Source organism: Carcharodon carcharias, chromosome 5 (genome assembly GCF_017639515.1).
Source record: "Carcharodon carcharias isolate sCarCar2 chromosome 5, sCarCar2.pri, whole genome shotgun sequence".
Taxonomy (NCBI): Eukaryota; Metazoa; Chordata; class Chondrichthyes; order Lamniformes; family Lamnidae; genus Carcharodon; species Carcharodon carcharias.
In genome coordinates this window covers 82,938,936-82,955,745 of record NC_054471.1, presented here as the reverse complement: position 1 = coordinate 82,955,745, position 16,810 = coordinate 82,938,936, and the positions used below count along the sequence as shown (strand labels likewise).

Below are 16,810 nucleotides of genomic sequence, written 5' to 3'. Positions count from 1 at the left end.
CTCTGTGAAAAAAAAATTCTCCTCATCTCCATCTTAAATGAGACACCCCTTATTTTTAGACTGTCTCTTAGCTCTAGACTCTTCCACAAGGGATCCTCCCAGCAGCCACCCTATCAGGTTCCCTCAGGATCTTATATGTTTCAATAAAATCGCCTCTCATTCTTTTAAAAGCCAATGGATACAAGCCCAACCTTTCCTCATAAGATAACCGCTTCATTCCAGGAATCAGTCGAGTGAATATTCTCTTAACTGCTTCTAATACAATTATATCCTTTCTTGAATAAGGAGACCTAAACAATTCACAGTACTGCAGATGTGGTGTCACCAATGCTCATTACCAAGTAACAAAACTTCCCTACTTTTATAAAAGCAAAATACTGCAGATGCTGGGAATCTGAAACAAAAACAGAAAACACTGGAAAAGCTCAGCAGGACTAGCAGCATCTGTGGAGACAGAAACAAGAGTTAACGTTTCAAGTCCGTATGACCCTTCTTCTGAGTTTTTCCAGCATTTTCTGTCCTTGTTCCCTACTTTTATATTCCATTCCCCTTGCAATAAACATGAAAATTCCATTTACCTTCCTAATCATTTGCTGTATCTGGATACTAGTTTTTTTTGATTCATATACCAGGACACCCAGTTCCCTCTGTACATCAGAGTTTTGCAAACTCTCCCAATTTAAATAACATGCTACTTTTTTATTATTCCTGCCAAAGTGGACAACCTCACATTTTCCCACATTATACTCCATCTGCCAAATATTTGCCCACTCACTTAAAATACCTTTATCCCTTTACAGACTCTTTGTCCTCTTCACAATTTACTCTCCAATCTATCTTTGTATCTTCAGCAAATGTCATAATCATATATTGATCCCTTTATCCAAATCATTGATATAGATTGTAAATTGTTGAGCCCCAGCACAGATCCCTGTGGCACTCCACTAGTTACAGCTTGCCAACTCGAAAATGACCCATTTACCCCTACTCTCTGCTTCCTGTTCAGAATCACAGAATTGTTGCATTACCACTTTGTGCTATTTTCCTGCCTTTTCCCCATACCCTTGCATATTGTTTCTATTCAAATAATTATGCAATGCCCTCTTGAATGCCTCAATTGAACCTGCCTCCACCACATTTCCAAGCAGTGCGTTCCAGACTTGAACCACTCACTGTGTGAAAAAGTTTTTCTCACATCACACTTGCTTTTTTGCAAATCACTTTAAATCTGTGCCCTTTCGTTCTCAATCCTTTTACGAGTGGGAACAGTTTCTCCCTATCTACTCTATCCAGCCTCATGATTTTGAACACCTGTATCAAATCTCATCTTAGCTTTCTCCTCTCCAAGGAGAAAGGTCCCAACCTCTTCAATCTATCCTCATAACTGAAGTTTCTCATCCCTGAATCCATTTTTGTAAACTTCTTCTGCACTCTCTCCAACGTGTTCACATTCTTCCTTCCAATGATGTGGCACCCAGAACTGCACACAATACTCCAGCTGAGATCTAACTAGTATCTTATATAAGCTCAGCATAACTTCCTTGCCCTTGTACTCTATGTCTCTATAATAAAGCCCAGCATACTGTATGCTTTATTAACTGCTCTCTCCACCTGTTCTGCCATCTTCAATGACTTATGCACATATACATCCAGGTCCCTCTACTCTTGCACCCCCTTAAGAATTTTACCCCTTATCTTATATTGTCTCTCTGTCTCTCCATGTTCTTCTTACCAAAATGCATCAGCTCACATTTCTCTGCATTGAACTTCATCTGTCACCTATTTGCCCACTTCACCAACTTGACTATGTCCTTTTAAAGTTCTACACTGTCCTCACTGTCCACAGTTTATATTGCTTCTAAGTTTCGCATTATCCACAAACTTTGCAATTGTCCCCTGGTGTGCACTTCAAAAGGACATAGACAAGTTGGTGCAGTGGGCAGATAGGTGGCAGATGAAGTTCAATGCGGAGAAGTGTGAGATGTTAGCTAACCAATCCTCTATCCGTGCTAATATGTTAGCCCCTATACCTTGAGCTCTTACTTTGTTTAGTCATCTTTGATGTGGCACGTTAACAAATGCCTTTTGGAAATTCAGGTGCACCACATCTACAGGTTCCCCTTTATCCATGTTGCTTGTCATTTCCTCAAAAAACTTTAATAAATTAGTCAAACATGATTTCTCTTTCACAAAACCATTTTGGCTTTCTGAGTGCATTAAGATTTTCTACATGTCCCGCTATAACCTCCTTAATAATGGATTCCAGCAATTTCCCTGTGACAGATGTTAAGCTAACTGGTCTGTAGTTTTTTTGCTTTCTTTTTCCCTCTGTTCTTGAATAGGCAAGTCACATTTGCTATTTTCCAGTCTGATGAGTCCTTTCCAGAATCTGGAGAATTTTGGAAAATTATCTCAGCTTTTAAGACCTGAGGATGCAGGTATCAGGTCCTGGGGACTTGTTAGCTTTTAGTTCTAATAATTTTCTTAGTACCCTTTCCTTGGTGATTGTAATTGCTTTAAGTTCCTCCCTCTTTTTCACCTCTTGATTTACAGGTATTTTGTAGGTGCTATTTGTGCCTTCTACAGTGGAGATAGACACAAAATATCTATTAAACGCTTCTGCCATTTCCTTATTTCCTATTATTAATTCCCCAGACTCACTCTCTAGAGGGCCAACGCTCACCTTAATTACTCTTTTCCTTTATAAACTCTAGCTAGTTTTCTCTTGAACTCTAATTTTTCCCTTTTTTGTCATTCTTTGCTGGTTTTTAAATTCTGTCCAATCTTCTGTCCCACCACTAATCTTCACAGAATTATATGCTTTTTCTTTCCATTTGATACTATCTTTAACTTCCTTAGTTAGCCACAGGTGGTGCATCCTTCTCCTGGAGTCTTTCTTTCTCACCATTTGATACTATCTTTAACTTCCTTAGTTAGCCACAGGTGGTGCATCCTTCTCCTGGAGTCTTTCTTTCTCACTGGAATATATCTTTTCTGAGTATCATGGAATATAAATGTCTGCCATTGTTTCTCTACTGTGCTACTTTTTAACCTATTTTTCCAGTTGACCTTAGCCAACTCTTATATATCCATTATATACCATGCCTTTATACCCATGTAATTGCCTTCAAGTTTAATGGACAAGTCTTAGATCCACCCTCCTCTCCCTCAAACTGAATGTGAAATTCAATAATATTATGATCACTGCTACCTAATGACTCCTTTGCTACGAGGTCATCAACTAGTCCTGTCTCATTGCACATTACCAGGTCCAGAATAGCCTGCTCTCTGGCTGGCTCCAGATCATGCTGCTTTAAGAAATTGTCTGGAAAACACTATGAACTCATCTTCCAGGCTACCTTTGCCAATTTGATTCATCCAATCTACACATAGATTAAAATCACCCATGAATATTTTTATAAGTCCCCATTATTTCTTCCTGTATACCCCATCCTACAGTGTAGTTAATGTTAGGGGGGCTATAAACTACTCCCACAAGTAACTTATTACCTTTGCTATTTCTTTTCTCTGTCCAAATTCATTCAACATCTTGCCCTTTAGAACTAAGGTCATTTCTCACTATTGTACTAGTGTAGTCCTTAGAGCTACTCCACCACTTTTTCCTAGTTCTTCCGAAAAGTACCCTGGAATGTTCAGGTCCCAGCCTTGGTGAGATTATGAAAGTTGATAGGCTGTCTGATAGGAACTACATATGAAAAATACAACCTAAATTAGCAGAAGGATCTGGTGTTACCTGTGCAATTTCCAACAGAGGAATCCATTACTTCAGCAGCTGTTATGTTCCATGCTGTGTTTTACATAGAAATATAGGTTATGGTGGTGTTTTATTGACTGTGGAAGAGTATCGCTCAATTGTAGAATCCTGATTTTTAGATGGCACTTATTGACAATGTCCAGGAGGAATTACACAATTAAAAAAAACTAATTTTGAACAAACGCTGGAAGTACAAATATCCCCCATCTACTTACTAGGCATTGAACCAGTAACATTTGAGTCATTTTGAGCTAGGTCAGATCCTTAAATATTGTCTGGTGATTGTGGATTTAACAGAACAATACTCTCATAGGCACTCTCTACTGGGCATAACTTCTATACCATATTATTTACAACATATGTTGCAAAGAGAACAGTAGACTTTACAAATTCTTGTTTCCAATACAAACAATGAGAGTATTTCGGGAATTCAGGTGAGGTGGGATGGGGTGGGTGGGGTGAGGGAGAGGGGTGGGGTGAGGGGGGGGTTGCGTGGAGTTGGGTGGTAGGAGGTGGTGCATCTAATTCACAAGCCACAGTGACATCTGCACCCAAACTCCCAGTCCATGGTATTCTGACCTGTGTGTTTCAATGGGCAATACTTGAAGGAACTCTACATCGAGTAGGTACGAAGTCATTTAAAATCTTTAGCCCCTGAAGGAGGTACCTATTCAATTATTAAATGCTGAGTGACACACTGTTACCCATTGGCAAGATTGTCATAACCCTTCCCATAGAAAACCCAACATTTTACCTTTCTGGGCTTTTGTGTCCAGTTGCTTCATCAGAGTCAGGTGCTCCATCGCATAATTGCATTACACTCAATGCTTCATTGCAAATACTGTCCTCTGATTTATTAAGCATTTTCCAATAGATTACCACCGATGAGATTCTTCCACCAACAGATCAAACAGTTACAAACAGGCTTAAAGTCATGCCCATGTTGAAACCAGTTGCTAAGCTGCATTCTGAATTTCTCCAAGACATGGGGTTGAATCGTCAGGCGTAATAGCAGGCAGGAAAATATCAGGAGGTCGCAAAAATCGGTTCCATGTCATCGTAAAACCAGTTTGCGATCATCTGCTCCACCCGTCAACGGCATGAGGATGGAGGAGAGAGTTCACATCTAAAATTGTTGAACTCAATATTCAGTCCAGAAGGCTGTAAAGTGCCTAGTCAGAAGATGAGGTGCTGTTCCTCCAGTTAAAATTGCATTGTTCCAGTGAAGCTCGACGCAAACCGGAGGAACAGCACCTCATCTTCCGACTAGGCACTTTACAGCCTTCCGGTCTGAATATTGAGTTCAACAATTTTAGATCTTGAACTCTCTCCTCCATCCTCACCCCTTTCCCGTTTCTTCCCCCTCCTTTTTGTTTTTTCCAATAATTTGATGAGATGAGATGAAGAAAGGTGGGAGGAGGGTTGTGTGGAACATAAGCACCGGCAGAAACCAGTTGGGCTGAATGGCCCAACTCTATCTTGTAAATACTTTGTAACTTTGTAATACTTTTCAAGAGATTAGTCTTTTGGCTTTTGTAGGACAATCTATGGCCTGAATATTTGATGATAATATGAGCTGAGTACATTGCTCAAGGTATGACATTCTCTGATGCACATACATCAGCTAGGGCCTTTTTACATCTGTGATTGGCATGCCCTGATTTTCTGTACAGATAAGTGCTGGGGCACCAACTTCTTACAATTTATATAAATGACTTGGATGAAGGAACCGAAGGTACGGTTGCTAAATTTGCTGATGGTACAAAGAAAAGTAGGAAGGTAAGTTGTGGAAAGGACATAAGGAAGCTACAAGGGTATACAGATAGGTTAAGTGAGTGGGCAAAGGTTTGTCAAATAGAGTACAATGTGGGGAAATGTGAAATTATTCCTTTTGGCAGGAAGAATAAAAAAGAATATTATCTAAATGGTGAGTAATTGCAGAGCTCTGAGATTCAGAGGGATCTCGGTGTCCTAGTGCATGAATCATGAAAGGTCAGTATGCAGATACTGCAAGTAATTAGAAAAACGAATAGAATGTTATCATTTATTGCAGGGGGAATTGAATACAAAAGTAGGGAGGGTATGCTTCAGTTATACAGGATATTGGTGAGACCACATCTGGAGTATTGTGTACAGTTTTGGTCTTCTTATTTAAGGAATGATGTAAATGCGTTGGAAGCAGTTCAGAGAAGATTTACTAGACCAATATCTGGAATGGGAGAGTTGTCGTATGAGGAAAGGTTGGACAGGCTAGGCTTGTATCTGCTGGAGTTTAGAAGGGTAACAGGTGACGTGATTGAAACATGAAAGATCCTGAGGGGTCTTGACAGGGTGGATGTGGAGAGGATATTTCCTCTTGTGGGGCAATCTAGAAGTAGGGGTCACTGTTTAAAAATAAGGGGCTGCCCATTTAACGCAGAGATAAGGAGGCATTTTTTTCTCTGAGTATTGTGAGTCTTTGGAATCCTCTTCCTCAAAAGGCGGTGGAAGCAGAGTCTTTGAGTATTTTTAAGGCAGAGGTAGATAGATTCTTGATAAGCAAGGGGGTGAAAGGTTATCAAGGGTATGCGGGAATGTGGAGTTGAGGTTACAATCAGATCAGCCATGATCTCAATGAATGGCGGAGCAGATTCAAGGGGCTGATTGGCCTTCTCCTGCTCCTAATTCATGTGTTTGCATGTTCTATCCATGTATTTTAATGATATAGTATACAAGGCAATTCAGTCCATCAAGTGTGTACTGGGTTCCTGAAATAACTTCCAATTAGCTTGTCTACTGTTATCTCCACATACCATTATTCCATCCAATGTGTAGTCTTTGTAATTGTAATTAACGTGTAATCTTCAAATTCAATACCAAAAAATGTGAATCTGTCATTATTACTTCATTTACTGATTTACCAAAATCCCTTTGTTGGAACCTCTCTGAATTCCATTGGTACCTCTCTGAATTCTGTTCATACCTATCTAATTTCTGTCTTTAGTTCAGTACCATCTGGATATCTTGACCATTTTGCACTGTGTTTTTATATCCAAGTTATTAATGCAGGTTAGATTCACGGTGCTCCACCAATGTGCCCTGCAGCACTCGACTTGGTAGCACTGCCAAATCTCACATCATTTCGCTAACAAGCACTCTTTGATTTCTTTCCTTCAACTAATTCTTTACCCGCTACAGGTTTTAATCTTAAATTCCCACTGATTCCAGTTTCAACAGCAACCCTTCAACAGGGCAATCACCTGCTCAAGCAGTATCACCGTTTACTATGCCGTGATCATAAAGATAATCCTCATTTGCAACCGATAACAAACTTCATTAAATGATCAGTTATTAACCTAAGAGTGGTGGGTCTACTGTTTCCAAATTAGATTGCTTCTCGTTGAGATTATGAGTTCTGCATTAACTTGCTCCCAAGCTCTCAGTGACTCCCCAATGTCCATTGTCAGGACTAAAAAATTTAATTCCCAATATCCCTTAGAAAATATTGAATCACTTCAAAACACAGCAGCTGGTATGCAGCTAAATGGTGTTAAGGAAATTTGTAACATTTATATGTAAAGGGTTGTGGAACAAATTACAATGGGTATTGCTAAAAGAAATAGATGCTATCGAAGTTTTTCATCTTGCACTCATCAGGACAGATTCACAAGAATGCCAATACTAAAGGGAACAACAACTTATACTGCATGAGAAGGAAATGCTAATTGGTTGGCAAGTGGACTCTGATTTGTACAGGCATTGTGATGGAGAATACACCAGCGCACAGTTAACTGCCAAGCTTTTATTTAATTTCAAACCTAGGCAGGTCGACTCCGATTGGTGGCTATTCCCCAAAGCTTTTGTTTAGTTCAAAAAGATGCAATGCATGGACATACTCCTGGTGTTTGCAAAAGACAGGGCCCTGCATGAATATATGTAGTTTCTAGCATGCGTAAGTGGTTTACACTGTGAGCCTGATTGATAATCTTAATTCGGTTGTCAGTGTAACTCTTAGCACAATCAGAATTGTTTACAAAGTGCTGTCCAATTGCAGAATCACATCTAAAGTCGGACCTTCTGCTTTAAGTTTTGTAAGGATGGGCTGACTGGGTACGGTCGGTACTTTAAATTATTATGGAAGATCACTAAAGCAGGAATGGGCTCCAAGAGCAGCAAAAGAAGGGGCACAATGAGAAGGTGGATTTTGAGATGCTAGAATAGAGTTTGTTGAGGCTAATTTAGAGAGGTTCCATGATCTGCCAATCCAGGGAGATCTTGGGAAATCATGGTCATGTAACTGTTGACCATTGGTCTCTGCTTTCTGTTGAGATACAGATGGTTCATCAAGTTCAAATATAACCTTTCATTTTAAAGTCAAGTAATTAAGAGAAGTAAACAAGAATGTGCCTGACTTAGGAATATCTGATTACTGATTCAGTGGAATTAAGTTTTTTCTGAATCAATAACCTTGGTTAAATCCTTTCTTTTCTAAGACTTGTGCAAGATTTGCTTGCAGAATTCACTGTTTACTTACTAATGGCAGGAAACATGGACAGTTATGAGACAATTGATTTGTTGGCAAAGTTTGAAGTAGGCCAGGAACAAATTGAAGCAACTTCACGTTGCATGGGGTCAGGTCAAAGGAAAAGATGAGTGTCAGATACCAGACAGAAAACAGAGTGCTGGAAATAACCCAAGATGTTATTTTTCACTTTCAGATGCTGTTCAAGCTGCTGTACATTTCCAGCAACTTTTTATAAGTGCCAAATTGAAGCCAGGGAGTTGGGGATCTGCAGCCACAGGATCCACCCCTACAACATCCACTGCTTCCGCATGCCCCCCCCCACCCCCCCACCCGACCTCTGCTGCTGGCCCAAAGGTCAAGGAGCCATCACTAAAGCTAAATCTCTCAGCTTCTCAGATACTCACCAGCCCCCAGAGCCAACAACACTTGCCAGGTTTGGGTAGTGTCAGAACCTCCACCAGTAAAGGTCTTTGTAATGTTTGTCAAAGGTGGTGATGGTGGGAGGGTAGTGAATGGGGGTGTAAAATCCAATGCTGCCCACGCCAGGATCCCCACGAGTCTCACAGCTACCATTCTGCCTACCAACCACCTGACCTTGAGTTCCAAAGAAGAGTCATATCGGATTCCAAAACGTTAACTCTGTTTCTCTCTCCACAGATGCTGCCAGACCTGCTGAGTTCTTCCAGCACTTTCTGTTTTTATTTCTGCTTTCCAACATCCACAGTGTTTTGCTTTTATTTTACTGACCACTAGTGCTCCATTCAATGTATCATAAGTCCGGCCTGACAGAACTCAGCCTTGGAGTCCCTGTCTAGGCCACACTCTGGCCATCAGCACTCCCAACCTCACCACCAGCCTCGACTGAGGCTGGAGAATCTTTGTCCCTTAGAGGGTAGAAGCAGAGGTTGTTTCTCCTGGCTGGAGGATCTAGGACATGGGGGCACAGTCTCAGGATAAGGGGTTGATCATTTAGGACTGAGATGAGTTTACTCAAAGGGTTATGAACCTTTGACATTCTCCACCCCAGAGGGTTGTGGATGCTCCATCGCTGAATACATTTAAGGCTGGGATAAACAGATTTTTGGTCTCTCAGGGCATCAAAGGATATGGGGAGTGGCCAGGAAAATGGAGTTGAAGCCCAAGATCAGCCATGATCGTACTGAATGGCGGAGCAGGCTCAATGGGCCATATGAACTACTCCTCCTGCTCTTATTTCGTATGTTGTTATTAAGTATCAGATGATGAAATCAACCATCACCTAGCAAAAGCAAGCTCGCTCACTGACTTTGGAAAGAGCATGGAGTTCATCTTGGAACAAAAATAAAAATCTACCAAGCAGTGATTCTTACATCATTTCTTTGCGAGTGTTCAACTTGGACAACCTACCAGCATCACATAAAACAACTAGAAGTATTCCATCTTCGCTATCTCAGGTCTATTTGCAATATCAGGTGGCAGGACAACACCTCCAACATTGACATTCTCGCAAAGTGCTATATCCCCGGCATCGAGAGCATGCTCATCACAGCTCAGCTTCATGGGGCTGGTCACATGGAGGATTCCCACATACCAAAGGCAGTACTCTACAGCCAGCTGAGCACGGTTACCCACACCACAGGACATCGCAGGCTTAGATGTAAAGACAATCTGAAAGTCAACCTCAAGCTGGAACCCAATACATGACAAAAACATCCTTGGACAGACCCAAATGGAGAAGTCTCTGTCATCAAGTGATTTTCAACATTTGAGGGCGGCAGAGTCAAGTGTCTTCAGGACAAGCATGCAAGGCACAAAGCCAATGCCCCAATCCATCCCTCCAATACTGACTTCATATGCAGTGTCTGTAATGTGTTATGCAAGTCGAGACTTGGCCTAATAAGGTGACAGCAGCCTAGACTGCAAACTGGTTTTTTTTCTTTTTTTTTGCTGAACCCTCATTCATTAAAGCAATGGGAGACTCCATGTTATGAACTATCTATGTGAGCCTCAGCCCAACTCCAGACTCTTACATCAGACTGACTTGTGCCAGAGAGGCCATGGATTTTGGACCCAGGTCGTCTTTGGTTACCAGTTTAAGAAGTGATCATCAGCAGGTAGAAGGGGAAAAGAAACAAGGAAAATAGAAAATCAAAAAGTGGGGGCATGTTTACCCAAAAGATAAGATGCTTATTTACCAGTGGCAGCGATTAAAATAAGTTCACACCCAACCCCGCCCACTGCTAAAAAGAATCTTTGGTCCTCAACTGGACAAAGCTTTCATATCATGGGACACATCTTGACTCAGCCCCAAGCTACTGGTGGGAATCCAGCATGTAGGTGGAAGTGATCAAAAAGACGTGGTATTTTGAATCCTGGTTGTCTAGGCGGCCAAGAAAAACAGTGAAGACCTAAGTGAGAAATCCTATGGGATGTTAGTAATTCTTCATTCATGTTCAACCACTGACTGGGGCTCAGCCCAAGAAAGCTAGGAGCTTCTGTAGACTGTAGTCACAAGGTTATGCATGTAAATGGGGTTTCCGCTTTCCCCTGGGGCAGCCATGTTAGTGGAAGGTTGGCAACTCTGTGGAGATCACCAGCGATTTACAACATGGTCTTGTTAATTTGGAGTCACCTTTTGCATGGAAAATAAATCCAATTATTTCGTAGTTCAGCTTACCCAATGCAATTAAAATGTCAGGGCTAAAAGTAAGTGCAAAATATGAGCTACCTTATCACACCAACGAAACAACTTTGGATTCAAAGGAGTAGCATATCATCACAGCTCAAACCCAGTTAAGCTGTGTTCTTCAATCATCTTCACTAGTGACTTATTCCACAACACTTATTAAAGGTGAACAGTAAATTCATACTGATATATGTTAATTGTATGTGAAATAACCATCCATTATTAATCCTCACTGTAGCCTGTGTCCCTTGTATTTAAAATCTTTGGAATGACTCCACAGATAAACCTCATTCAGCCCTACCAATGCCCTGGGCAGAATTTTGCCTTTCAGATTGGGACTCCAACTCAAGATCAAATGGGGGTCCTGACCCCACATTATGTCACCTGGCAGTGATTTTGCCCCAAATTGGCCATTAGTGATGAGAGAGTGGGCTCACCGTGCCATTAAAAGCAGTGGGCAGGCTCTCAAAGATGGAGGGCCAATAGGGGGCCTGCTGTTCAGATAAGCGAAAAGGACGGCCTCTCCATTTTGAAGCACCCATTTTAAAACTTTTAAAATAAAAAGCTCAGCTGCTGAGCCACCATTCTTTGACGGGGAGTTGGTGGGGGGGGGAAGAAAAACCCTCTGCAGAGGTGCCTGTAGCACTAGCAATAACCAGGTAGGCGGGAAGAGCCTTGAAGCCTGCAGGGAGGGTTACCCTTCTCCTCCACTCCCACCCAGTTTGCTACCAGGAAGCCTGGAGGCCAAATGGGGAAATCCTGTCAGCCTCTGACAATAGGCCTTAATTGGTGTTTTACTACTTGGCTAGCCACAGCTTGTGAAAATCCTTCCCCCTATTTAGTTATACTGTATAGGAGTTTCCATATCCCATGACCGTAGCTTTCTAGGTGGGCAATAGGCCAAATTGGGGCTTATGCTGAGTCCCCACCCCTTTTTTTTAGGTCTATCAGAATTTTGGACAATTGGTGGGAGGCGGCATATGATGACAGCATGCAAAGAAGGGAAAACATCACACATTGTGTGTTCCTTCAGTTGAACACTCCTATTATTGGACACAAGGGTTACATCCTTGGTGTGGAGTTCCCAAGGGCCATCGCAGTTGGGGATGGGTGGGGGTGGGGGAGCAGAGTGGTAGGAGGTCTTAAAATTTAATGGGATGGTTTTTGCCAATGCAAGCAATCATGGAGTTACTGATTGCAGCACAGAAACCCATCACGTCTGAAAAGAAATTTCTTATGAAAATAAGTCTCTTTAAATGCTGGAACCCCTGTTACAAGTGTCAAAACAACTTTCCATCCTAACCCAGACGGGTTTACCCAGTTGTGCAGTGAACAACCTTAAATATGTAATACTGTTGACTTCAGAAAGTGGGGCAGGGTTAGGTTGCATTGCTGGGAGAGGCAGAAGTTTCACACATCCACCCCCCGACCTCAGATTCCCTCCCCCACCCTCCAACAAAGTTCTCCCTCTGGTGAAATTGCTGTGGACAATGTTAATTATAAACTGTCGAGTAACTCAAAGCTGTTCAAAGTGACTTACTAGTTTGATGTACCGTATCCTTTAGCTTTTGTAAATCCCATAGATATTGCCACTACCAAGGCTGGTAACCCTGAAAAAAAAATTGTTATTTGACAAGAAAACTGGATTGGAATTCAAATACAATTTCTTTTTCACTGCAAGGACAAAATGCATCAATTATGCATCAAAACATTTATGAGATATTAACTTTTATTTGAAATATATTAAATAAGGGGGAAGGAAAACAATTTTTATTGTAAATATGTTTCTTATGGAATTGACAAAGTTAATTTACTACAATGAAAAATTTACACACTTATTACACTTACCCCAACCAAGGCACAGAAAACGTTTGCGTATGAGTCTTGTTCTAATCTTCCCTGTAACAGCCATGTAAGACTGCCAAGCTTCAGTCAAAACCCAGCAGAAAGAAGCCAGAAAGAAGAAATGGAGAAAGGCGGTAGTCATTGTACAAACACCCTGTGCACACAGAACAAACAGAAATGTTTTAGCTTGGATGGCATGGACCAACGTGGAAATATTCCGGAGAAAAACCCACTGTGGTTTGAAGTGCTCACCAATACCTAGGGCCCTATTCAAACCCATTTGAAACCTACCTCCTTTTACAGAGTTAAAATCAGGCTGTTACTGTCTAGGATCACACATGTACCAATGGATTTTGAACAAGGTACCACAGGGCTGTTGGCCCCCATGGAACCTCAGCCAAGGCAAGTCAGCACCTTCAGGAAAAAAGGGGAGAATGGAGGAGCTGAAAATTATTTTTTATTGCATACTTCACAATGCATAACCAAAGGCTTGTGGGACACTGTGGTATCAGAGTTCCAGACAGGAAGTATTTTAATCCAGCACATCACATATTTCCAAAGATCATCACCTAACATGATTGCCACAATCTTTCGCTTCATTGCTACAAGCTGCAGGCAATGACTCTTTCACATTCACTACATTGTCTGTGTATAGCCTTCTCCGGCAGGTGACAGGTGCCATTTATTTCCAGTAGCTCCTTCCAAGAAATATGACAATACTATGTGAATAGATGAAATGGAAAATTAATATAATGAAAGCCACCGCATTTCAAGGCAATAAATAAAGGACAAGCTTTCATCAGGTTACCGATGTTATTTTAGGGATGATCAGTACATTACCAGCATAATACGTCATTGCTGCATGCTAAATTAAGGCAACAAACCTTTGGTCCTTCTTCATACTGATTAAGAAGATTATTGAATACATTTAAAATGTTCTTACTTTCTGCTTCATGGATCAATTTGACAAAATAGGCCAAACCATCAAGTGCTGTGACTTGACATGCATGCTCTTAATGTTTACATACAATGCAGCAATTTTATAACCTTATGAAACACTCACATTCTAAAACCACAGAATGTCTGAATGCTGAATTCAATTATTAGTTTTGCTGAGACTGGCTACTCAGAGTTATTAATCAATAGTTTCGTGGTTTCTGGAACAACAAAGTTAAATACATGCCAACTTCAAAAACTAAATCTATTTCATCTTCAAAAATGGTTTTAAAATTGATGATGTGCAATGTGATTCTAGTTTCTCATGAGCCACCTAAATAATGAGTTAAGCTGCCAAGAAATATACAATAAAATACAAGTCATGGATGAACGCAAAGTAGATTGGTGTTTTCGATATACTACGTCTTCCTTAGCTTAATCATTTGATTGCTGTACACTAAAACCGGTCTGTGACTGTGATTTTATAACTGCCTTAAAGTGATAATTCTAAATGCAGGGTTGTATAAACTAACATATTTTGTTCATTTTTAACTAGTTCCTGACATTCTTCTGAGTCTAAACTAATGCAGGAACCCCTCACTTCAGCTATTATGCCGCTGCTTTCTGGCATGCTCTTCTTAATCCTATGCTTTGCTGCAGCTCTTCCCAATCTAAAAGAAAGACTTGCATTTATATAGCACTTTTCACAACTACTGGACATGTCAAAGTACTTTAAAGCTAATAAAATATCAAAGTGTAGTCACTGCTGTAATGTAGGAAACGTGGCAACCAATTTGCACTCAGCAAACTCCCACAAACAGCAATATGATAGCGGCCAGATAATCTGCTTTTCGAGATGTTGATTGAGAGATAAATATTGGCCAGGATACCAGGGACGACTCCCCTGCTCTTCTTCAAAATAGTGCCATGGGATCTTTTACTTGCATCCAAGCAAGCAGGTGGCTCTTGGTTTAATGTCTCGTCTGAAGATGAGGCATGATGGAGAGGTCTTGTGGCACAGTGGTAAAGTCCCTAGCTCTGAGCAAGAAGCTTCAGTTTCAAGTCTCACTTCAGGACTTGATGGCAACAGAAGGTGTGTTCATAACATGGCCAAACAGGTTGACTATCAGCCTGTAAATCCTTCCAATACATCTGATGGCAGGCTGTAACAGCAGGAGCATTTCCTAGTCAGCCATACTGTAGAAGGCAACAGCAAGCTATTGCAGTACTTTGCCAAGCATAATCATGGACCAATCAGGGGAAGTCCATGGACACCATTGTCCTCTTAGGGCATGGTATCTGAAGGAAGAGGAGCTATCCTTAGGGCTTCCCAAAGCACTTCGTAACCAGCAGAACAGTGTAGGCAAATGTGGTGGTTAATTTGTGCACAGCATGACCCCTGCAAATAGCAAGGGAATGTTTTTAGTGTTATTGCTTGAGGGAGAAATTTGCTCCTTCAAATAAGGCTTTGGCATTTTTATATTCAATGAACAGGCAAGTGTCTGTTTAATTTCTCATCTGAAAGAAGCCCCTTCAACAATGCAGCACTGAATTGAAGTGTTTGCCTGGGTTGTGCTCCAGTCTTGGAATAGGATATAGAACCCGCAATAGTCCTATTAGCTGAGACAAACTGATGCGATGCTACATACGCATTTTCCATCTAATCGCGCGAAGTGGGGTGGGGCAGCAGGAGGCGGCTCCTGATTGTTAAGTTTTTTATTTCTTTGAGAAATTAGAGCATTAGAACAGTACTTAGGACAAGGGGCAGCTTGTACTAACTGGAAAAACTGGGATTGATCTCCTTAGAGAAGGCAAGGGGAGATTTAATAGATGCATTCAACATCATGAAGAGTTTTGATAGACATTAAATGAGGAGGAACTGTTTCCACTGGCAGAAGGGTCAGAAACCAGGGGACACAGATTCAAAGTAATTAGCAAAAATGGCCAAAAGTGAATGAGGATACTTTTTAAAAAAACATTGAGAGCTGTTATGAGCTGGAATGCAGTGTCTGAAAGGGAACAGTTTCAACAGCAAGTTTCAAAAGGGAATTGGACGCATATGTGAAGGGTAGAAATTTGCAGGGTTCCAGAGAAAGGGTGTGGGACTATTTGGATAGTTCTTTGGAAGAGCTGACACAGGCATGATGGGTTAAAATCCTGCTTCTGTGCTGTATCCTTTAATGATTCTAAGTGTTTGTAAACAAACCACGTGTCCTTTCAGAATCCAGAACCTGGATTATTGTTCCCACTTTTGTCTTCCAAATGTAGTATTTCATTTTGTGGTTGGGTTAGCATCTCATTCTTGAATTAATGAACAATCAGAGAACAGTAAATGGAAAAGGGCTCATCAGTCCCAAGGGCAGCTCTCCTCACATAGGCTGGAAGTAAATTCTCGAGGGTAGCCTTTTCAATCAGAGTGTGGAGGCAGCAGGAAGACTGGTGCGAATACAGTGTCCGATCAGGGCACATACAGCCGGCTGCCACCAGTTTTCCAAGGCCAAGGCCCCATTGCGCATTCACAGTGAGCCCCTGCTGTGTGACTGGGCAGAACATCCAACCCTTCTGCAAGCATTAAGAGATAACTTTTAGCCTGACACTACACAGTATGAGAATGGAACACCAAGGTTTGTCAGTGCTGAAAGAAATGCAGCAAAACAATATAAATATGAGAAGGAGTAGGCGAAAACAACTCATATTGACATGGTGCTTTTAACATGTTAACATGTCCCAAGATGCTTCACAGGAGCAGTAAAAGAAAAAATTGACACCGAGCCACATAGGGAGATATTAGGAAAGATGACCAAAAGCTTGGTCAAAGAAGCAGGTTTTAAGAAGTGTCTTAGAAGAGGTAAGAGAGGCAGTGAGTTTTATGAAAGGAAGAGCTTAGGAATCATGAAGCACATCACCTATGGTGAAGCATATGAAATTGGGAATGCTCAATAAACCAGAATTAGAGGAAAGCGGACATCTTTTTGAGGGACTGGACGAGATTATATAGATTGGGAGGGAGGAGGTCATGGTTGGATTTGAAAACAAGTTTTGATATTTTAAAACCAAGGCATTGCTTAAACAGGAGCCAATGTAG

General features: G+C 41.2%; 1 protein-coding gene across 1 annotated transcript in view; it reads right to left on the bottom strand.

Moving 5' to 3' along the window:
* Nucleotides 1–16,810, bottom strand: part of adgrb3 (adhesion G protein-coupled receptor B3) — a 1,012,398-nt gene that overhangs the window by 93,380 nt on the left and 902,208 nt on the right. The window contains exons 20-21 of the mRNA XM_041188763.1: nt 12,793–12,943; nt 12,485–12,554 (exon numbers count right to left, since the gene is read on the bottom strand). Of these exons, the coding sequence (XP_041044697.1) occupies nt 12,485–12,554; nt 12,793–12,943 (221 nt within the window). The remainder of the gene's footprint in view (nt 1–12,484; nt 12,555–12,792; nt 12,944–16,810) is intronic.